The following is a 23,952-nucleotide window of genomic DNA, read 5'->3' as shown; positions in this document are numbered from 1 at the left end:
CATTTGCCTTCTTTACATGCTAGCTTTATTATGCCTTTGTAGTCACGGAAGATAACTCGGGGGGAGATGCGAAGCGAGCTGCTGATTCACCATTGCTCATTTAGGAAGCAAGATTTGAGCCTTTTGCCACCTTTGGTCACCAATTAACTCAAGGACCTTCAGTTTGGCACAGATTCGGGTGGAATGTAGTTTCCATCGGTTGTGTTGAGCTTGGTATCTAAATTCCAGGGAGCTCAGATTCACGAGGTCAGGGTGGGGCAGCGATTCCAAAGCTAAGCCAGCAGTTACACGCTTTTCACATGCACTGGCACTTCTTCCCGGCAGATCAGCCCCCAGGCTTGGGTGCACGGGAGGTAAATTGGTAATTGGTTTATTATTGTCACATGTACTGAGGTACAGTGAAAAACTTTGTTTTGCATGCCGTCCATACAAAAGGGGGGAGGCGGGGTGGGCACAGGGTGGTGATAGGTAGATGCAGGTCAGAGACAGTGATAGGCAGGTGTGGGGGAGGAGGGGAGAGCAGATCCACCGGGCGATGGGTCAAAGGTAAGGAGGGAAAAAAGGGGGTAGAAAAGAGAGAGGCTAGGAAAGGGAAGAAAGGAAGAGGTGTGGTTGGGGCAGGGGGGCAGGGGGTAGAGGGGTAGGGATTACTTAAAGTGGGAGAATTCAATGTTCCTGGCATTAGGCCGGAGGAACTCAGCAGGTCAGGCAGCATCTGTGGAGAGAAATGAACAGTCGATGTTCCGGGTCGAGACCCTTCATCTCACCCCTCCACCCCCCACCTCTTTATACTGGATTTCTCCCCTCTTTCTTTCAATCCAGGTGAAGAGTCTCGACCTGAAATGTCGACTGTCCACTTCCCTCCATGGATGCTGCCTGACCCGCTGTGTTCCTCCAGCAGATTGTGCGCTACTCTGTTATTACATTTGTCCATAAGTCAATTCCGCCCACAAGTCAGAAAATGTACAAATATCACTCGATACGGTAACTGCACCTCCACAGTGTTGTAATGAATGGCATCAAAACCACATAGGACTGATAAGAAAGAACCATTATTAAAAGTGGAGAGAGGGGGAAACTAGTTCTGCCACTCAGGAACAAACGTATGTACATACATTGGACTTTCAAATTTAATAATATTATGGGAGTTTGTTCGTATGGAGGGCTGCCCATAAGTCGGGGGTTCGTAACCCTGGGATGGCCTGTACTGGAATGCATTACCTGAGTGGGTTATTGAGGCAGGTGATCTCACAAAATTGAAGAAGTATCTAGACAAGCACTTGAATCGCAATGCAGAGAAGACTACAGACCAAGTTCTGGTAAATAAGATTAGTACAGATTGGGTATTTGATGATCAGCGTGGACTTGGTGGGCCAAAGGGTTTGTCTCTGACTCTGAAACTTCCCAGAAAATTATAGTTAGGTCATCTACAATGTCCTCAGCTTCTTCATTGAAAACCTCAGGATGGAAACCATCTAGTCCTGGAGATTTGTCACCCTTTGTACCATTATTTTCTTCATCACTGCTATTCTGTTACATTTATTTTGGTGGATCTCCGTCCCGTATTCAATAGTAGATTCCTAAGGATGCATGGGCTGGTGTCCTCTTCCTCTGCTCTAAATACTGATACAAAGTAAACATTCAACTTGTCCACTACTTTCTTATTTTCATTTACAATATCACCCTTATCCATTTTTAAAGGGCCCACACACCTCTCAAGTACCCTCTTTTTCCAATGTAACTGTAAAAGTATTTCTGTTGATTTTGACATCCCTCTTTGGATATGTCCTTCCTGAGCTCCGTTATTGGTCTGTTACCTTATGCTTTCTTTTTTTGTATCTCTTCCATTTGCCAGGAACTGTGCCAATTTTTGTTTCTTTGAATGTTGCTTCTTTTAGTTTCATATCGTCACTTGTTTATTTGGCTGCCCATGGGTATTTTTATGGCAGCTTAAGAGCTCTTGTCCCTTTAGGGTATTAATTGATCCCGTATCGCATTATAAAATCTTATGTACTCACAAGATCACAAGACAAAGGAGCAGAAGTAGGCCATTCGGCCCATCGAGTCTGCTCCACCACTTCACCATGAGCTAAACTATTCTCCCATCTGGCCCCAATTCCCGGCCTTTTCCCCATATCCCTTGATACCCTGACTAATTAGGTACCTATCAATCTCTGCCTTAAACACCCCCAAAGATCAGGCCTCCACAGCTGTACGTGGCAACAAATTCCATAAATCCACGACCCTCTAGCTAAAGAAATTTCTCCGCATCTCTGTTCTAAATGGGTACCCTCTAATTCTAAGACTGTGCCCTCTTGTCCTGGACTCACCCACCATGGGAAACAACTCAGCCACATCTGCTCTGTTCAGTCCTTTCAACATTCGAAATGTTTCTATGAGGTCCCCTCTCATTCTTCTGTACTCCAACGAATAGGGTTCAAGAGCCGACAAACGCTCCTCGTATGTCAGCCCTTTCATTCCAGGAATCACCTTCGTAAATCTTCTCTGAACCCTCTCCAACTGTTCCAATGTGATTTTTTTTCCATTAGCAAAGTTGCCCAGCTTGCTGTGGAAACTGTTTTACCACAAAGAATTTAGCGTAACCCGAGACTAGGTTCTGAGTGGCTGTTTTGCCTTTCTCCCTGTTGAACACATTAAGTCTAATCTTATTGTCATCACTGTTCAATAAACATTCATGCACCATTAGGCCGTTAATTAAATCTACCTCTTTATTAACGGCTCAACTTAATGTGGTTTGCTCTGTTGTTGATTCTATGGCATATTGTTAGAGAAAACCATTGCTTGAGCACCCTAGATATTCATCGTCTTTTTTTTATACATTAGTTAGTTAGCTTCTTCTAATTGACATGGAAGTTAAAGTCCTCCATTAAAACTGCCCTGTATTTATTTAATGCTTATCTACTTTTGAGGTGTGGACTACCTACAGCAGGCGTTTCAGGGCATTGGAAAAATACTGCCAATATCATCTCCACAGAATCCTCCAATTTCACTGAGAGGACAAGCAAGCGATCTCAGTGTCTTCTCCCAGCTCAACATCCACATTATTGAGGTCATGGTTATAGTTTGTTGGCTACATTGGGCAGACTGTGCCGTTCCCTTGCTCAACATCAGACACTTCATTCCAAGTTTGGTCATGGGAAGAGGAAAACTTTCAAGGATAACGTTCTCTGAAGGAATGCAAATCCCGACAGACTCCTGGCGACCAGCCAAAATAGGGAAGGAACATTCGGGATGGTTTTGAGAACCTCGAGGCCATACAGATGCGAACTTCCATGAGTCACTGAGGGTGTTAGGTTTTCTCAAGGAAGCTTTGAGAACATCCTTGAATGGTTTCCTCTGTCCAATGGATAATCAGAGCTCAGGATAGAGTGTCTGCTTCAGGGGTCTGGCGCTGGTCGTGTGAATGAAAAGGCTAACTAAATGTAACCAGGGCCTCAGTGCTGGGAGCCAGTTCCCACCCTTGACAACAACGATTGGTTAGGCACAGAGAGAATCTACATTATCTTTATTGGTTCAATTAAAAACAGACATACAATTCATACAGTTCGGTAAAAAGCAAGCATACAATTCATCCAAGATCAACTGTCTGTGCACACCCTTCCCTGACACTCCCTGAACAGTCAATCAGAATCGAAAGCTTAATACCAGGGAATAAGAGTTAATGCTGGCCGGCATCCCTCTTGATCCTGACATTATCTCTACTTTTCCAACATAGGGTCATCCACTTCCACAATGATTGGTCTCTGGAGTTTCCGCTGCTTCTACACCCAAAATCCTCCATTCTTGTTCCCTTTCTTATCGGTTCTGAACCATTGTGTTTTGATTTCATTGGTTGTGTCTCGTCGGGCCAGCCTGTGTCTTCTCTCTATTGGATCGAGCCCAAGGCAGCATTACCTCGTTGCTCTTCCACCAAATAAGGACTCAAACCTCCTGTCTCTTCCATTGTTTTTCCCAAAGTCAGGTAGATTCCAACCAGTTCCAGCCAGTTCATGCCACTTGCTGGGCTCAAGTTACCTCCGTTCACAGAGCGCTCTTCTCGTAAGTCTGTAGTTTCTTAGCCAATGACTTATTCTATGAAATGAATTGGAGGACCTTACGGGTATCTCTCCATGCTGCGAGGTACCTGTTGTAGGTAGTCCAAGTCTCAGAAGCATACAGGAAGCTGGGATCACTGCTGCCTGCTATAGACCGTGAGCTTCGGGCCAGTTTTGAGGTCTTAACCTTCAAACGGCCTTTCCCTCAGTGGGTCAGAGGTTGTGCTGGTGCACTGAAGGCGATGATGGATAAAATCATCCCCCTCTGCCTTCAATGAGAAGCAGCTCCTGAGGTATGAGAAGTGGTCCTCATTTACCAGGCGCTCATTGCGGACCTTTGTAGTCAGAGGACTGTGTCGTACGGTGGGGCAGGCTTTGTTTGTTTTATGGATGTTAAAGAGTAACGGCCATTCTCCTCGTCACTTCAGTAAACATGTCAACAGTGGCTCGGAGTTGGCCTCTGAATGTGCCCATACACAAACATCCTCTGACTTCTGCAGCTCGATAGCTGACATTGGGGGTGACCTTAGTTCTGGGGTGGAGGTGACTGACAGTTTCCACGTGTCCTGTAGCTTAGCTGCACTCGAGCAGCAAGCTGCTGAGAGGTGAGATGCAGCAACAGACATTGAAGGAAGTGTGGGGCGATGGCACACCCTCGCTTGGAACCGCTCTGCACTGCCTTTGGGTGCGTCATGCATCAGTTGGTGACGGTCACGGTTTGCATGCCATCCTGAAGCAGGTGTAGAATTGAGACAAATATCTGCGGGCAGACAAATTTGAGAGGGGTGTTCCATAGTCCGTTTCCATTGATCCTTCAGTGAGGTCAGAAATTGCCACATATAGTGCTGCCTGCATTTCTCTTGAGGTTGACGCTTGGTGAAGATTAAGATTTTAAGATTAAGATTTCTTTATTAGTCACATGTACATCGAAACACACAGTGAAATACATCTTTCTGCGTAGAGTGTTCTGGGGGCAACCCGCAAGTGTCGCCACGCTTCCGGCGCCAACATAGCACGCCCACAACTTCCTAACCTGTACATCCTTGGAACGTGGGAGGAAACCGGAGCACCCGGAGGAAACCCACGCAGACACGGGGAGAACGTACAAACTCCTTACAGAGAGCAGCCGGAATCAAACCCAGGTTGCTGGCACTGTAATAGCATTATGCTAACCGCCGCATGACTGTGCCTGCCCCTACACTACCGTACCTGCCCCTGCATTACCATGCCTGTTCACATGTCCACTGTGCCTCTGGAAGGACAGAATGCATACTATGATTTGGGGAGTAGCTGCCCAGCCACCAGGAGGGCTCTGGAGATGACTTTCCTTGTGGCAGACAGCAAGAGGTCCTCTTTGTAGTTACCACAATCACATCTGTCTCCTTCCTCAAAGAAGTCAAAGTCAAGTTTATTGCCATCTGCACAAGTCCGTGTGTGCACAGGTGCAATGAAAGACTTACTTGCAGCAGCATCACAGGCACAGAGCATCATATAAGCAGCATTCATGAGAAAAACATAAATTAAACATAAATAAAACACAATTTTTATAATAAAGAACACAATTAGAACAAAAAAAGTCCATTTTAGTGCAAAGTGAACAAACTGGTCATAGTGTTGCTACACTGTAGTGATTAGGGTTGTACAGGTTGGTTCAAGAACCGAATGGTTGAAGGGAAGTAGCTGTTCTTGAACCTGGTGGTGTGGGACTTCAGGCTTCTGTACCTCCTGCCCAATAGTAGCTGCGAGAAGATAGCATGGCCCGGATGGTGGGGATCTTTGATGATGGATGTTGCCTTCTTCAGGCAGCACCTCCTGTAGATACTACCGATGGTGGGGAGGGATGTGCCTGTGATGTATTGGGCTGAGTCCACTACTCTCTGCAGCTTCTTATGTTCCTGTGCATTCGAATTGACGTACCAGACTGTGATGCAACCAGGGAGAGGTTGGGCAGGCTAGGACTCTATTCCTAGGAAGGTAGAAGACTGAGGGGTGATCTTATAGCGGTGTATACAATCATGAGGGGCATAGACAGGGTGAATGCACACAGCTTTTTCCCAGGGTTGGAGAATCAAGAACTAGAGGGCGTAGATTTAAAGTGAGAGGTGAAGGAGTTAATAGGAACCTGAGGGGCAAATTCTTCAGAGGATGGTGCATATATGGAACGAGCTGCCAGACGAAATGGTTGAGGCAGGTACAGTGATAACATTTAAAAGACTTTGGAACAGGTACACCGCTAGGAAAGGTTTAGAGAGATACTGTATGGGTCAAATGTGGGCAAAAGGGAGTAGCTTAGATGGGCATCTTGGTCGGCATGGATGAGTTGGGCTGAAGGGCCTGTTTCCGTGCTGTGCGACTCTATGAGTGGCCAGGCCTGGTAACTGGGGCCCGAGGAAGATGTTTACAGGATTTCACCTGGGAAACGTATAAACAGCAGCTACAAGAAATGTTCTTATCTTTCAACAGAGGACCAAGATGACACAATGCTAGAACAAACCTGCGACACACTGCTAAGGTGCATCGTTACAGTATTAAACCAGGGGTTGCGGAATGGAGGTGGCGTGGGCGATGTGTTGAGAAAACCTTCAAAGAACGTAAGTGACTTTGCATTCCTACAGGTAGCACACACATTGTCTGCTGTGTGTGTGTGTTTGTGTGTGTGTGTGTGTCTGTGTCTGTGTCTGTGTCTGTGTGTGTGTGCGCGCGCGCTGTCTGTGCCTGGGCTGGATATAGTAGAGGAAAAGGTCTGGCCAAAGAAAGACAATGGTCTTGGAATTAGCTGGGCCATTAATAATGTGCTGTTGCTGAGGTAAAATGTGGTAATAAACTGGGATAATTGGCCTAAGTTGTCCCTCGAGCCGACTATGTGGTCACTCCTGTCTTTCCAGAGTGCTGTGGCAGACTGGAACCTCGCCAACTCTGCCCTATTGAAGCCACTTACTCCTTAGACTCCCTCTTCCCACACCATGATATTGATGCCCCTCCCATCAATCCACCCCCTTCCCCCTTCGTCAAACCACCCAAGGCCCCAAAAGTCTTGACGCGCAAACGCTGCATTGTCCGCAATGGACATCCCAACTCTCTGGTTTCTGGTCTACCTCTTGTCCGTCCAATCCTCTAATCGCTGGCCCCCTCTTGACATTTCACCTGTCCACTCTACCCTCGACCCCTGAAGTAATCCGGACCTCGTTTGCAGACCTGGCTGGTGTGACTGGTGCTGCCTCAGTGGTGTTCAAACTCTTGTCCCTCAGACGCTCCTGAGGTTTGGAATTGCCGATCCAAGACCTCTTGTTGATACAATGCAGCATGCCCATGTGCACACAATGTTCATAGGACAATACTTACTATAATAAAGATAAAACAAAACACCACAGAATTTTACAGAACTTTGGTTAGGCCACACTGTGTAGTTCTGGTCACCACACTGTAGGAAGGATGTGATTGCACTGGAGAGAGTGCAGAGGAGGTTCACCAGCATGTTGCCTGGATTGGAGGACTTTAGTTATGGGGAGAGACTGGACAGGCTGGGCTTGTTTTCCCTGGAGCGAAGGAGGCTGCAGGGTGATTGGACAGAAGCATAGAAGATAATGAGAGACACAAGAGACAGCAGATGGTGGAAATCTGGAGCAACACACAAAGTTAGCTGGAGGGACTCAGTGGGTCAGGCAGCATCTATGGAGGGGAGATGTATCCCTCCACAGATGCTGCCTGACTCGCTGAGTTCCTCCAGCTCCTAAGATAACTTGCAGATGACACCAAGATAGGTGGAGGAGTAAGGAGCATTGAGGAGACAGGAAGGTTGCAGGGAGACCTAGATAGTTTAGGAGAATGGGCAAGGAAGTGGCAGATGAGATTCAATGTTGAGAAATGTGCAGTTGTACACTTTGGAAACAGAAATAAACGGGCAGATTATTATCTAGAAGGGGAGAAAATTCAAAGTACAGAAGTACAAAGGGACTTGGGGGTACTCGTGCAGGATACCTTAAAGGTTAACCACCAGGTCGGATCGGTGGTAAAGAAAGCGAATGCTATGTTGGCATTCATTTCGAGAGGTATAGGGTATAAAAGTAGGGAGGTGTTGATGAGGCTCTATGGGGCACTAGTGAGGCCTCATTTGGAATACTGTGTGGAGTTTTGGGCCCCATATCTTAGGAAGGATGTGCTGATGTTGGAGAGGGTTCAGAGGAGATTTACGAGGATGATTCCCGAAATGAAAGGGCTTACATATGATGAGCGTTTGTCGGTTCTCGGACTGTACTCACTGGAGTACAGAAGAATGAGAGGGGACATCATAGAAACATTTCGAATGTTGAAAGGACTGGACAGAGTAGATGTGGTCAAGTTGTTTCCCTTGGTGGGTAAGTCCAGGACTAGAGGGCACAATCTTAGAATTAGAGGGTACAGGTTTAAAACAGAGTTGAGGAGAAATTTCTTTAGCCAGAGGGTAGTGAATTTATGGAATTCTTTGCCATGTACGGCAGTGGAGGCCAGATCATTGGAGATGTTTAAGGAGGAGATAGTCAAGGTATCAAGGGAAATGGGAATAAGGCCGGAAATTGGGGCTAGAAAGGAATAGGTTTTTTTTTTGCTCATGGAGTTTTTTTTTGCTCATGGACATTCCCCCATTTCTCATTTCTCTTTTCTTTTTCCCTTTCTTATCTTTGGAGCAGACACGATGGGCCGTATGGCCTACTTCTGCTCCCTTGTCTTGTGATCTTGTGATAACGAGAGGCATAGATAGGGTAGATAGTCAGAATCGTATTCTCTTGGTAGGGGTACCAAACACAAAAGGGTGTAGGTTTAAGGCGAGAAGAAGGAGTTTTAAAAGGGGATCTGAGGGGTGAGTTTTTCACGCAGAGAGTGGTTGATATCTGGAACACTGCCAGAAGAGCTTTTGGAATCAGATACAATTAATACATTTAAGAGGCATTGAGACAGGCACTTAACTAGGCAAGGCATTGAAGGATACGGTCCTAATGTGGGAAAATTAGTGTTAGATTAGTGTAGATGGGCAAAAAGGTTGGTATGAACATGATGGGCTGAAGGGCCCTTCTCTGTGCTGTACGACCCTATGACTCTATGACTATAGCTGGGTTTTAGAAAATGGGTTGGAGCCAGCCAGTGGGAGGTCTGCGATATGTGGGAGGGTTTCTGTGGGAGCGCTGGAGGTGGTGGTCACATCCCTCTGACTACTTCTTTCATAAGTAACTGGGCAAGACCATGCAGGATGAAGTGAACCACTCATGCCCGTTGAAGGCAAGCTCAGTTCATTCCAGGAAGGCACTTCCTTTGCTTCCTCTCTGCAGTATCAAAGGTTGATGCATTTCTGGATATCTGGGGGAATCGCAGGACTTAGTGCAGGAAAATGGAGCTGAGGTAGTCTTTGAGTGACGGGGCAGGCTCAAAGGGCCGGATGGCCGACTACTACTCTTGGTTCTTATGGACGTGCTCCACCGAAGCAGCAGCTGAAGGAAGGGAGAGAGAGCAGTGTTAATCACATGGCTTTGGCCCTTTAATACAGAGCGCACAGACCGACATCACAGATGTATGTGTCTTATCTTCTGTCTGGGCACTTTGTAGCCTTCTGGATTCAATAATGAATTCTACAACTTCAGGTAACTTGATTTCTGTCTGTATCAACCATACATCTGTGATATTAGTTCAGCTCGTTGTCTTTCTCACTTTATTTTCTTTCTGGGAAGTGGAGGACATTCCCAGCCTGCCCTGCCAGACACATCCTCCTGCTCTGCATTTCACAACTCCCGCATTCTTCTGCCAATGTTCTCCATCTCTAACTGCTCCCATTCACTCACTGACCATGGAACCTTGTTCACAACTTATCCCCAGTTTTACCCAATCAGAGACATCTACGCCCACCCTTCCTGCACCTTGACGAGCTTCTGTTGTCTCCTTCCCAGTTCTGATGAAGCCTCTTCGACCTGAAGTGTTACCTCTGTTTCTCTTCCCACAGATGCGGCCTGACCGGCTGAGTATTTCCAGCATTTTCCCTTTTTGTTTCATCGCAAAAATACACCAGTGTAGGGTGATGAATATCTTCAACACTTGAAGTTTAAGGAGACAGTGGCCTTGATGTTAGGTCTACCAGCTGTTGGGCTTAGCAAGATTTATCTTTTTCCCACTGGCAATCTTCAAGTTCCCAACAATTGTCCTGAAGTTATAGAGAGAGGTTTAGCAGGCTAGGACTTTATTCCTTGGAATGTAGAAGATTGAGGGGTGACCTTACAGAGGTGTATAAAATCATGAGGAATATAGATAGGGTGAACCCACGCAGTCTTTTTCCCAGGGAAGGGGAACTAAGAACCAGAGGGCATAGGTTTAAGGTGAGAGGGGAAAGATTTAAAAGGGACCCAAGGGACAACTTCTTCATGCAGAAGGTGGTGTGTATATGGAACGAGCTGCCAGGGGAAGTGGTTGAGGCAGGTACAATAACAACATTTAAAAGACATCTGGATAAGTACATGGATAGGAAAGGTTTAGAGGGATATGGGCCAAACACAGGCAAATGGAACTAGGTTGGTGGGTACCGTGGCTGGCATGGATGAGTGGGGCTGAAGGGCCTGTTTCCATGCTGTATTACTCTCTGACTTTAAGTATTGCAAGAAATTTTTCTCACCATGCGTTAATGCGTGACTTTTTCAATCCTTTGCATAGTTATATCTGCTAAAGTGTGCTTCATCGAGCACCTTCGCTCCATCCGCCGCAACAGCCAGGACCTCCCGGTGGCCACCCACTTCAATTCCACATCCCACTCCCATACTGACATGTCTCTCCACGGCCTCCTCTACTGCCACGTTGAGGCCAGGCGCAGGTTGGAGGAACGGCACCTCATGTTCCGCCTTGGGAGTCTCCAACCTGATGGCGTTAACATCGATTTCTCGGTAGCCCCTCCCCTTCTTTTTCTCCCCCCCACCCCCCCACCGACTCCTTTGTCTTCCCTTATTCCTGTGGCTCCCTTCCCCTGCCTTGATGACCTGCCCATCTCCTCTCCTCCCCTCCCCCATCCTTTATCCCATGGTCCACTGCCCCCTCCGACCGGATTCCTCCTCGTTCAGCCCTTTGCCTCTTCTACCCATCACCTCTCAGCTTATTAAATCTCATCCCTCCCCCACCCAGCTACCCACCTTCCCCCTCTCACCTGGACTCACCTGTCGCCTGCCTGCGTGCGCTCCTCCCCCTCCCCCCACCTTATTCTGGCTTCTGCCCTCTTCCTTTCCAGTCCTGATGAAGGGTCTCAGCCGGAAACGTCGATTGTTTATCTCCCTCCGTGGATGCTGCCTGACCTGCTGAGTCCCTCCAGCATTTTTGTGTATTTCTCCAGATTCCAGCATCTGCAGAATTTCTTGTGTCTGAGTTAAAAGGTACAACATTATCTTCTGACTGAGACTACAAGGCTGAAATAACAATTTGTAAATTAGATGAATGAGCCATCAGGAGCAAAGGGTCTCTCTGTTCTTCAGTGGAATGTGTACTAAACACAGTCAGCACTATTTAACATTCAGTTAGCATCTAGAGACACCAGTTCTGTTGGGTGTGTGGAGCAGCAATTAACATTTACAGAGGATATAAAACTTGGCCAGGATAATGTGATGGGATTCAGGATGTCACACGCAGGATGTTGGAACAGGCCGACACAAGGGGGATGAGCTCCCTGCGGAGAAATGTGAACTTTGGGAGAGCTAGTGTGAAAAAACTAAATGCAACAACAGTCCAATTTTTAAAACTACGGGGAGCAGAGGGACCCTGTTCTGTTCAAGCGCAGGTGGCTCAGCTAGTTAATCAGGTGGTTGAACCAAACCTTTGGGGTTAAAGGGTTTATAAGCAGGGCAAAAGAACCAAGTTTGTGCTGGAACTTTGTAGACTGCTGGGCAGCTGAATTTTGTGGGCACCATTTCAGAAAGAGGGAAAACCATGGAATAGTAGAGAGGATCTACACCAGGGGTGTGCCTGCAGGAACAGGCCAGGGGCTGGGTGTCCCGTGGAGTGACACCCCAAGGTCTTTTCACCTTCTGAAAGTCTAAAGTGTGTTTGAATACCCTCCACTTACCTGGGTCCTCACAGAAGGCTTCATCCCACCCAGGGCAAAGCACCCCATCCACCTCCCTACACATTCATTCCCTCCACCACCAGCGCACAGTGACTGCAGTGTGCACCATCTCCAAGATGCACTGCAGTTATCTGCCTAGGCTACTCCAACAACACCTCACAAACTCACGATCTCGACCAGCAAACAGGACAAGGGTAGCGGTTGCATGGGGACACCACAACCTACTGGTTCCCCTCACCACCATCCTGACCTGGAAATATATCATCGGTCCTTCATTGTCACCAGTCTAAATCCAGGAACCCACTTCCCAACAGCATTGAAGAGTACCTTCACCAGAAGGACCACAACTGTTCAAGAAGGTGGAGAAACAAAGGACTGCAGATGCTGGAATCTAGGTGGAAAACACGATGATGCTGGAGGAAATCAGCAGGCCAGGCAGCATCTGTGAAGGGTCCTGACCCGTTTCAGGTCAGGACCCTTCTTCAGGACTGAAGATAGGAAAAGGGGAAGCCCGGTATATAGGAGGGAAAAGCAGAGCGGTGATAGGTGGACAAAAGAGGGGAGGCGGGGTGGGCACAGGGTGGTGATAGGTAGATGCAGGTAGGAGATAGTGATAGGCAGATGCGGGGGAGGAGGGGAGAGCAGATCCACCGGGGGATGGGTCACAGGTAAGGAGGAAAAAAAGGTGGTAGAAAAAAGAGAGAGAGGCTAGGAAAGGGAAGAAGAGAAGAAGCACAGTGAGGTGGGGGGGAGTTGTGGGGAAGGGGTGTGGGGATTACCTAAAGTGGGAGAATTCAATGTTCATGCCGTTAGGCTGCAAGGTTCCAAGACGGAAAATGAGGTGCTGTTCCTCCAGTTTGCGCTTGAAATTCTCCTGGCAGTGGAGGAGGCCGAGGACTGACATATCAGTGATAGTGTGGGAGGGGGAGTTGAAGTGACCGGCAACAGGGAGATGCAGATCGCGGTTACGGACAGAGCGCAGGTGTTCTGCGAAACGGTCACCTAGTCTGCGTTTGGTCTCACCAATGTAGAGGAGGCCACGCTTGGAGCACCAAATGCAGTAGATGATATTAAGGGAGGAGCAGGTGAATCTCCATCTTACCTGAAAGGACTGTTTGGGTCCCTGGATGGAGGTGGTGGAGGTGGTGTCGGGGCAGGTGTTGCACCTATGGCAGGGGTGGCGGGAAGTTCTCAGGGTGGGAGCGGGATGGGTGGGGAGGGAGGATTAAAGTGTGAAAGGCAAAAAAGGGTAGGGAGGGGATGATATGTTTGGTGGTGGGGTCCTGTTGGAGATGGCGGAAGTGGCGGAGTATGATGTGTTGGACTCGTAGGCTGGTGGGATGAAATGTGAGGACAAGGGGGACCCTGTCCCTTTTGGGTCTGGGAGGGGTGGGGGTGAGAGCAGTGGTGCAAGAAATGTCAGAGATACGGGTGCGAGCTCTCTCGACCATAGTAGAGAAGCCACGTTTAGTAAAGAAGTTGGGCACCTCAGATGTCCTGGAGTGGGAAGCCTCATCATGGGAGCAGATGCGGCGGAGATGGAGAAATTGAGATAAAGGGATCGCGTCCTTGCAGGAGACAGGGTGGGAGGAGCTGTAATCGAGGTAGCTGTGGGCATCAGTGGGTTTGTAGAAGATGTTAGTAGATAAGGAATCTCCTGGGATGGAAAGATCGAGGAAGGAGAGAGAGGTGTCAGAGATAGTCCAAATGAATTAGAGAGCAGGGTAAAAATTAGTGGCGAAATTTATGAATGTCGAGTTCCGCGTGGGTACAAGAGGTGGCACCAATGCAGTCGTCAATATAGCTGAGAAAGAGTTGATAAATGGGACCGGAATATTCCTCCTTCCCCTTGACCCATCCCCCGGTGGATCTGCTCTCCCCTCCTCCCCCGCACCTGCCTATCACTATCTCTTACCTGCATCTACCTATCACCACCCTCTGCCCACCCCGCCCCCCCTCTTTTGTCCACCTATCACTGCTCTGCTTTTCCCCCCTATATATTGGGCTTCCCCTTTTCTTATCTTCAGTCCTGAAGAAGGGTCCTGACCCGAAACGTTGACCGCCTGCTTTTCTCCACGGATGCTGCCTGGCCTGCTGAGTTCCTCCAGCATCATCGTGTAGTTCAAGAAGGTGGATCACTGCCACCTTCTCAAGGGCAATCAGAGATGGACAATAAATGCTGGTCTCACTGGCAATGTCCAGATCCTGAAAAAAAGCAATTGAAAGAATTGTACGGATTTATTTTGTACAGAATTGTCAGGGTTAGAAGCTGATTCCATAAGAGAAACGTGAAATGAAATTGAATGGTACTTACATGGTTACAGAGAACGTAAGCGCAGACTGGTCTTTCTCAGGTGTGAGGAGTCTCATTTTGTGAATGTGCTTCAATGATTCACCTGACCAGTCTCTAGTGAACTGGTCTGTCGCATCCCAGGTAATTGAGGGTGACAGGCAACTGGTACAGAAGAGGAGTTGAGGCCAGTGCAGATCAGCCGAGATCATATTGAATGGCGGGACAGGCTTGAATGGTTTGGTGGCCTACTCCTGCCCCCAGTTCATTGTGTTCTTGTGTTCTAATGTGCGAAAATGACAAATAATCCCCCTCTCATCGATGAAGTGATTATCTTACAATCACTCAAAGAGCATTAAGAGCTATCCACATTGGGTTGGACTGGAGTCACGTGTGAGTTAGACTGTGTAGATGCGGAAAGCAACACTGGGCTTTTTTCGACAATCTGGCAGTTTATTCCTCCAAATTTTCGGAAATAATGAATTTGATCTTGTTATGTTGGGGTTGGTTCTGTTGGTGTCTCTCCTCACCTTCCTGGTACGTTTGCCGAAGAGCTTTCAGTTGTACAACAATCTAACTAGAGTCCTCGCCCTTTGCTATTCTGTATTCTCCACATGTTTTTTTTTATTCATTCAAAGGATGTTGGCTTCGCAGGCCGAGCCAGTATTTAATTGCCCGTCCCTAGTTGCCCTCAAGAAGGTGCTGGTGAGCTTCCTTTTCGAACCGCTGCGATCCTTGAGGTGTGGGTATGCTCACAATGCCATTAGGGAAGGGAGTTCCAGGACCCAGTGACGGTGAGGGAACAGCGATATATTTCCAGGTTGGGACAGTGTGTGGCTCGGAGGGCAGCTTCGAGGGGGTGGTGTTCCCCGTGCTTTAGCTGCCCTTGTCCTTCCAGCTGGTAGAGATGATGTGTTTGGAAGGTGCTGTCCAGGGAGTCTCGGTGAGTTGATGCAGTGCATCCTGTAGATGGTACAAACTACTGCTACTGGAGCCAGTGAATGGTTGTGGATGGGGTGCCTATCAAGTTGGCTGCTATGTCCTGCATGGGGTCCAGCTTCTTGACCGTCACATCTTACAACCTTGATCAGCTTCCTTAGTTTCCCTGTTAAGGAATGAAAGGATGATTTTGACAATTCCATCCAGTTGTAGATTACTGTACAAATGTTGTGGAAACTCTAATTTAATCTACAATAAGAGATGATAACTTCAAGTTTCGTTCCAAGGCTTTATTTGACATGGTACCATGGAGAGTGGGCAGCGATCTCCCCTGTCACCCAGACTCTAACATACAGAAGGTTACAAACTTATTTTATATGTTAAGACAACAGCTATATCACGTGACTAGTCCAGTTACGGTTGTTACACATTTAAAGAACTTAATCAATGTATCACATAGATCAAGATAAGACAAAAAGCAACACCAATCAGTAAGGACAGCTTCTACCCCACTGTGATAAGACTATTGACTGGTTCCCTTACACGATGAGATGGACTCTGACCTCACGATCTACCTTGTTGTGACCTTGCACCTTATTGCACTGCACTTTCTCTGTAGCTGTGACACTTTACTCTGTACTGTTATTGTTTTTACCTGTACTACATCAATGCACTCTGTACTAACCCAATGTAACTGCACTGTGTAACGAATTGACCTGTATGGTCAGTATGCAAGGTGCAAGTTTTTCACTGTACCTCAGTACAAGTGACAATAATAAACCAATACCAATACCCTTATCAGTGTGCTCAAGGCTGATCTCTCAAGGCTGACCTCGTACCCTGTTTTATTTCAAAGTCTGGTTTCAGCAGTCTTCTGCAGACCTGCTGGCTCCAAGCCAAGGTTTACTGTTGACTGCAAGCATAGTTCTCTAATACAATGTCAAGTATCCTGTCAGCCTCAGTATAGTCAAAAGACACCATTTATTCTTCTACAATGAAGGAAACAGCTCCCCTATGTTGAGACCCTCGCTGCCCCGTGAATGCTAGCTGAAGCTGGCTGATGGAGATTGACCTTCTCATTTCAGGAGCCTCTGTTCTTCGCACGCGTCGTCTACGACCTCCTGTTCTTCTTCATTGTCATCATCATCGTCCTGAACCTCATCTTCGGTGTCATCATCGACACGTTCGCCGACCTGAGGAGCGAGAAGCAGAAGAAAGAGGAGATCCTGAAGACGACGTGCTTTATCTGTGGTAGGTTGAGCTGCCAGAGGCGGCCGTTCACCTGGCACTCTGCTGCTGTCATTATCCGTGGTTCCGTCAGTGGCTGTTGGTCCTGGGCTCCAGTGCCTCTCCTGAGGGCTTGCTGCACTGTCAGGCACACTAAGTTTATACAGTAAATTTGCTCTCGGTTAGAAGAAAATATACCCTGCATTATCCAACAAAGTGAGGTGTTCTTCCTAATGTCTTAGTGAATGCTAACTCTTCAATCAATTCCTCTCAAACAAGTTCGAGAACGCAAGAGAGACACAAAAAGCTGGAGGAGTCTGTCACCTCCACCTGTCACCTCCCAGCTTCTGACATTCCCACTCCCACCCACCCCCCAACCTGCCTATCACCCCCCCCACCTCGCCCGGATCCACCTATCACCTGCCGGCTCTTGCTCCACCCCTTCCCCTCACCTCTTTATACCGCCCATCTCCCCTCTTTCTTTCCAGTCCTAATGGAGGGTCTCAACCTGAAACGTCGACCGTCCATCTCCCTCCACAGGTGCTGCCTGACCCGCTGAGTCCCTCCAGCTTTTTGTGTGTTGCTCTAAAACAAGTTAAATGGTCGTCACCATCTTGATTCTTCAGTTGGATATTTATCGATTGGCAGATTTCCCTACCTTTTATTTTTTTGTGTGCCTCTCTGAGATTCCTTCCAGATTGCTGGACCGTGTCCAAGAGAGTCCTGCCCACTTCCTGCTTCATTTGACCCCCTCCACAGTTCAGATCAAAATGGCAGCTAGCTTGACGTCTGGAACTCCCTCTTGTGGGGAGACGTCCAGAACTCCCCTCCTGTGGGGAGACGTCTAGAACTCCCCTCCTGTGGGGAGACGTCTAGAACTCCCCTCCTGCGGGGAGTCATCTGGATCAGGAGACGGAGCCACAGCAGATGGACGGAGTGAGGTCAAGCTCGGATCTAATTGAATGACCAGAACAGGCTTGAAGATTTGAGAGGTCTCCCCCACTACATCACACCTTGAACTCTGCAGCCCAAGTGCTGAGCCACAGCCGGGAGACACACTCTGCCCTGAATTAGCTGTGCAGTGTCTCATGAAGAGACAATCAATGCAATAATTGACTTCCCCATTCATTCTCTAAGTATCGATACCAAACTGAAATGATTCTGTCTCCTTCTCCAGGACTTTGTCAGTTTCATTTACTCTGATTTTTCCAAAGGATAAATGCACTTTTAGTGTAGTAAGCAATGTAATTAAGCCATCTTTCTGTGTTAAGCATGTGCAGTAAAATAGCTGTATTAAAATGCATTCAAAATCTAATTAAGACCAGGGTACATTCGCCAGTGTATGAAGAGAGATTCATCGCAGCCAACAGCTTGGAAACAGTGGATAGTGCAGGGAGACTTCTTGGGTCCTGGCGTTAGACTACATGCAATGATCTCACATCATAAACATTCACCCACTACGCCCAGAGCTTGAAAGCACTGTTCACAGCCTTAGTAATGCTAAACATACAAGTTCCTGTTTATCAAGCACGCCTAGGATGAAGTGAGACTATTGAACTGCTTCATTTGTAAAAAGCAAGGGAGCATTTAACGGAATAACCTTGTCGGTTCTATCAGTTGGGTCCAGCGGGCGCTGTGTGGGTGCTGCAGTAGGAATTCAGATGTGCCTCGGAGAGTCTGAAAAGCTGAGCAGCAGTATTAAGAGATCACTCCCACCTGCAGGAATTTTATAGTCTGAAGCAAAAAATTGCCCTTCCTCCTGGGGCTGGAGTCTGCCCGTTGGTGGTAAGGCAAAGACAGCGATCACAAGGGGAATGCCGGTTTTGCAGCTCAGTAACTTTCTGCTGGGTGTGGGTACTTGGCTGGCTCTTCACCTTTGCACATCCAGTGTCACCACCCAGGGAGAGCATACACAGCCGATGGATTGTTCAGGGCGCCAGGTTACAGCCTCCTTTGGAGAGAGCTGTGTGTACAGTGGCAACTGGTGATCGAAAATATTGGCGGCCTACAAATCCATTGCACACAAATCCAGCCCGGTTCTTACCAACGGCGGGCTTCCATTAACCCGACCTTGACAGGTCCCCCACCCCACCCCAACTCCTGATCAGAACAACACTTGTTATTTTCCTTTGACTTGACTAAAGATCCAGGCTATTTATTGGAGCCAAGGGAAACTAACATGTAAGGCTGGTTTCCTTCTTCAAAGCACACGGTTAGCTCTAGATTCCTGCTTCGTCGCCAGTGTATGGGCAGTCAGGGATAGGTTGAAAGAAAAGTATCCTTCTGGTCGTCTAGAGAAGTTTGTGTAGAGATCCGTGTGCTGTGTGTTGGACTATGTCACGTGTTGTGTCGCGTCAAGCGTTGCATGATGGTACGCAATGCCGTGTGTTATCCTGCTCTGTGTGTCAGGCGCTGTCGACATGTTGCCCTCATACAGGCAGCAGTCACTGGTAAGGGGTTTCTTCCCCTGCCCTCTTGCTGGTCCACACACTTTGCCCCTCACCGTCCAATCACTGCTCTCCCACTCACGGACTCCCCACTCATCCTCCCACCACACCTCCTGTGCCCCTTTCCACCCCATTCAGAACCAGCCCCCCCCCCCCGCCCGCCCGCCAGGCCATTCGCCTGGGTCGAGAGCTGGGAATGGACTCGGGTCCGGAAGCTCAGGCTGGGCCTCGTGTAGGCCGGCACTATCTCATCCCCAGGTCCCGGGCGCAGACAGACCCAGGTATGCAGGCCGAGTGGTCTGTGAAGCAAGTACAAGCTTGACCGCACTGTCCTGGTGTTGAAGTGTGAGGAAGATCACGTGCTCCTTCTCCCGTCCCAGTGCCACTCCACAGAGAATTGTCTCAAAAGGCCTGCAACTGCTCTTATGTACGGCAACTGCTCTGCGCAGGACCGCAAGAAACTGCAGAGAGTTGTGGACACAGCCCAGCACGTCACGGACACCAGCCTCCCCTCCATGGACTCTGTCTTTACCTCTCGTTGTCTTGGTGAAGCAGCCAGCATAATCAAAGACCCCACCCACCCAGGTCATTCTCTCTTCTCTCCTCTCCCATCAGGTAGAAGATACAGGAGCCTGAGGGCATGTACCTGAGGACAGCTTCTATCCCACTGTGATAAGACTATTATAAGACTATTATAAGACCATTATAAGACTACATAAGACTATTGAATGGTTCCCTTATACAATGAGATGGACTTTGACCTCACGATCTACCTTGTTGTGACCTTGCACCTTATTGCACTGCACTTTCTCTGTAGCTGTGACACTTTACTCTGTACTGTTACTGTTTTTACCTGTGCTACATCAATGCACTCTGTACTGACTCAATGTAACTGCACTGTGTAATGAATTGACCCGTACGATCAGTTCGCAAGACAAGTTTTTCACTGTACCTCGGTACAAGTGACAATAATAAACCAACACCAACACCAATAAGAGGAATGTGCCTCTTGTAATGGAGGAACCAGGGAGGGGTGTTGGGGGAGAGGCGAAGGGTCACCTTCCTGCTTTCATTACTAATAATGCTGTTCCTTTAAGCATGCTGCTTCACAGGAGGGTCACTGAGCAGAGATTGGCACCCGGCTGCCTGAAGGGATATTGGAGCAGGTGACCAATGAGAAACTTTATTGGAGAAGCAGTTTTTAAAAGAGCTTCTTAAAGTACAAAGAGAGGTGGAGAGGTGTCGGGTTTGGGAAGGGAGAGAGAGGGCAACTGCCGCAGGCACTCAGTGGGCCAGGCGTCAGAGGGATGGTGGGCGAGTCGGGTCAAGAGCCCGCACCAGGACTGAGAGTGGAGAGGGGAGGCTGTAGAGCTTAAGACCTCGGCAGGCGAAGGTTCAGCCCCCAGTGCTGGAGGGACTGAGGAGGATTGAGAGAGCAGGATAGGTGGAGCTCGGTTATCTCAGCGGGATGTGGGCGGGGGCTTGGATGGGGGTGGTGGGAGGGGAAGAAAAGTTTAAGATCAAAGTATCGCTCAGATAGAAGACAGGACAGCAGGGTGATTTGCGAACGGGGCAAGGTGCTAGTCGGGGTACAGGCAAGTCTACAGTCGGCGCAGGCAAGTCTACAGTTAGCAAAGCCCAGCCAAGGTTCTCAGCCCCTGAGGAGCTGTGAGGATACAGTCGGCTCATGTGGCCAAGACAGAAAGGGAGCAGTCGAAATGATGGCACAGGCGATGTGGTCTGAAGCTCCTCTCTGGGCCTGCATGTGTTGCCAAGGATGCAAACAGTCTCCTTCAGTTTCAGTCAGGAGACCACGGAGAGGGATGGAGTCGGTGGTAGGGGAAGGGAATCGGTGGGTGGCACAGGAGACAAGTCCCTCAGTCTTCCCAGTATTTAACGGGAGGAGGTTTCTCAACATCCACTGCTGTGTGTCAGGCAAGCAGCGTGACCACTTGGAGACAGTGGTGGGGTCAGGCGAGGTAGCGGTGAGGTGGAGCTCGACACCATCGGTTACATCAGGAAACTGACGCTCGTAGTTAACCAGTTCCCTCATGGTTTCTGGAAGTAAAGTGCTACCAGACCAGATGGATTCAATCTCCTCATAGATTACTACAGCAATATTTAGCACAGTGTCTGAATATTCAGAGACTCTTCATGCATCACTGTTATGATTTATAAATCTTTTCTGGTTTTACTGGCTTGTGCTGCAAAAGTCATGTTGCAAAGCTGTATAAAACCTTGGCTTGGCCGCACTTGGAATATAATGTGCAGTTCTGGTCGCCTCAGTTACAGGAAGGATGTGGAGGCTTTGGAGAGGGTGCAGAAGAGGTTTACCAGGATGCTGCCTGGATTAGAGGGTATGAGCTATACGGAGAGGTTGGAGAAACTTGGGTTGTTTTCTCTGGAGCAGCAGAGGCTGAGGGGAGACCTGGTAGAAGCTTATAAGATTATGAGAGGCATAGATAGAGTAGGCAGTCGGTATCTTTTTCCCAGGGTCGAAATGTCTAATACTTGAGGGCACGCATTTAACATTAGAGGGGGTGAGTTCAAAGGAGATGTGCGGGGCAAGTTTTTTACACAGAGTGTGGTGGGTGCCTGGAATGCGCTGCCAGGGGTGGTGGTGGAGGCAGATAGACACGTGAGTATGCAGGGAATAGAGGGATATGGATCATGTGCAGGCAGAAGGGATTTAGTTTAATTCGGCATCATGTTTGACACAGACATTGTGGGCCGAAGGCCCTGTTCCTGTGCTGTTCTATGTTCTCTGTTCTATGTTCTAATTCAGTCTTGCTCTGCTCTAGAAAGGCTCAGTGATCTGTTTCCTTGGGTTTATAATTAACATCAGAAACAATGGGCATTCGCAAGAGTTAGGTCCAAGTCTTCACCCTGTCCCCTCCCAGGTGCCTCACAGGGACTGTTGCGTTGGGTACGTACATTTATTCTGTTTGCCCTGATGTAGAAATATGTCGTGGTGGACTGGGGCTGGTGACAGAGCTGGAAGCCCAATGGAAATTCCAGAGTCAGGAGAAAGAAACCGGAAATGGTCCTTGTCCTTCGTTCACCCCAGAATAAATCGACTTCATGGTGTAGTATTGAGGAGTCCAGCACTTGACTTTCGATTTACGAGGATGTTGCCAGGACCAGAAGGCCTGAGTTATAGGGAGAGGTTGGCCAGGCTGGGTCTTTATTCCTTGGAACACAGGAAAATGAGGGGTGACCTTCATAAAATGTTGAGAGGCATAGATAAGGTGGAACAGTCTTTTCCCCAGGGTAGGGGAGTCCAAAACTAGGGGCATAGGTTTAGGGTGAGAGGGGAAAGATTTAAAAGGGACCTGAGGGGCAACTTTTTCACGCAGAGGGTGGTGAGTATATGGAACGAGCTGCCAGAGGAAGTGGGTGAGGCAGGTACAATAGTGTCATTTAAGAAGCGCTTGGATAGGTACATGGAGGGGCGGGGCCTGGAGGGATATGGGCCAAATTGGGACTAGCTGGGTGGGCACAGTGGTCGGCATGGACTGGTTGTTAAATTGGTTTATTATTGTCACATGTACCAAGGTACAGTGAAAAACTTGTCTTGCATACCGTTCATACAGATCAATTCATTATACAGTGCATTGAGGTAGTACAGGGTAAAAACAATAACAGAATATAGAATAAAGTGTTACAGTGCAGGCAGACAATAAGCTGCAAAGTTATAACAAGGTAGATTGTGAGATCAAGAGTCCATCTCATCGTACTAGGGAACCGTTCAATAGTTTTATAACAGCGGGATAGAAGCTGTCCTTGAGCCTGGTGGTACGTGCTTTCAGGCTTTTGTATCTTCCCCCCGACAGGAGAGGGGAGTAGAGAGAATGTCCGGGGTGGGAGGGATCTCAGGTTATCCTGGCTGGTTGGGCTGAAGAGCCTGTATCCCTGCCTTACGACTCTTTGGCCACATCCAAACTCTGCTTCTTGTGGGTATCAGCATACAACTTGTGGCCCTTGGACTGCAGAGAGCTCGGGGCTGTCAGCTGCCCTAGATTCACCTGACCCGCCCTCAGAAATGATCTACCTGTGGGATGATGGGGATATTTGCTTCTCCGTGTTTACTCTGACCGAACAACCGGCAGACAGCAAGCTCCTCCAAGCTGCAAGGTGGCGCTGGCGCTGAGACGTTCTCACTCCTGATGTCTCTGTGGGCCAGAGGATGGCCGCACTGTCATCACTAGCAATGACCAACTGGAAGGTCAATGAGGAGAGGTGACCACATTGGAACGTGCAAAATTCTTAGCAGGCTTGACAGGGCTGTTTGCAGGCAGGTGGCTTCCCCCGACTGAGTAGTCTAGGACCAAGGGTCACTGTCCCAAATAAGGAGCAGGCCAGTTAGGACTGAAATAGGAGAAATTCTTTCACACAGTGAGAGGTGAATTCTGGAATTCTCCACCGTGGAGAGTTGTAGAGGCCCAGACGATGACTTCATTCAAAACTGAGACTCCCGGTGGTGACCATAAGATATAGGAGCAGAATTAGGCCATTTGGCCCATCGAGTCTGCTCCATCATTCAATCATGGCTGATTTTTTGGTAACCCCATTCTCCTGCCTTCTCCCCCCCTTACCAATCAAGAACCTATCAACCTCTGCCTTAAATACACCCAATGACTTGGCCCCCACAGCCCTCTGTGGCAACAAATTCCACAGATTCACTGCCCTCTGGCTGAAGAAATTCCTCCTCATCTCAGTTCTAAAGAGACGTCCCCTTATTCTGAGGCTGTGCCCTCGGGTCCTAGACTCTCCCACTGATGGAAAAGTCTGGGATCCGAAACATCCTCTCCACATCCACTCGATCCAGGCCTTTCAGTATCCGGTAGGTTTCAATGTTCTGGAACGTCCTCAAACCCTTAGTTCTACCTCTTCCGTTACTGTCACTTTGGCATTTCTTTAGCACTACCTCAG

General features: G+C 48.3%; 1 protein-coding gene across 2 annotated transcripts in view; it reads left to right on the top strand.

Moving 5' to 3' along the window:
- The window catches only part of itpr2 (inositol 1,4,5-trisphosphate receptor, type 2), a 286,274-nt gene that overhangs the window by 250,080 nt on the left and 12,242 nt on the right, over positions 1-23,952 (top strand). For both annotated transcript variants that reach the window (XM_052034332.1, XM_052034331.1), the window contains exons 53-54: positions 6,519-6,646; positions 16,432-16,597. In XM_052034332.1, the coding sequence (XP_051890292.1) occupies positions 6,519-6,646; positions 16,432-16,597 (294 nt within the window). The remainder of the gene's footprint in view (positions 1-6,518; positions 6,647-16,431; positions 16,598-23,952) is intronic.

Source organism: Pristis pectinata, chromosome 19, assembly GCF_009764475.1.
Source record: "Pristis pectinata isolate sPriPec2 chromosome 19, sPriPec2.1.pri, whole genome shotgun sequence".
Classification (NCBI taxonomy): Eukaryota; Metazoa; Chordata; class Chondrichthyes; order Rhinopristiformes; family Pristidae; genus Pristis; species Pristis pectinata.
The sequence above is the reverse complement of the archived record's forward strand: the minus strand, read 5'-3'. Positions and strand labels throughout refer to the sequence as shown.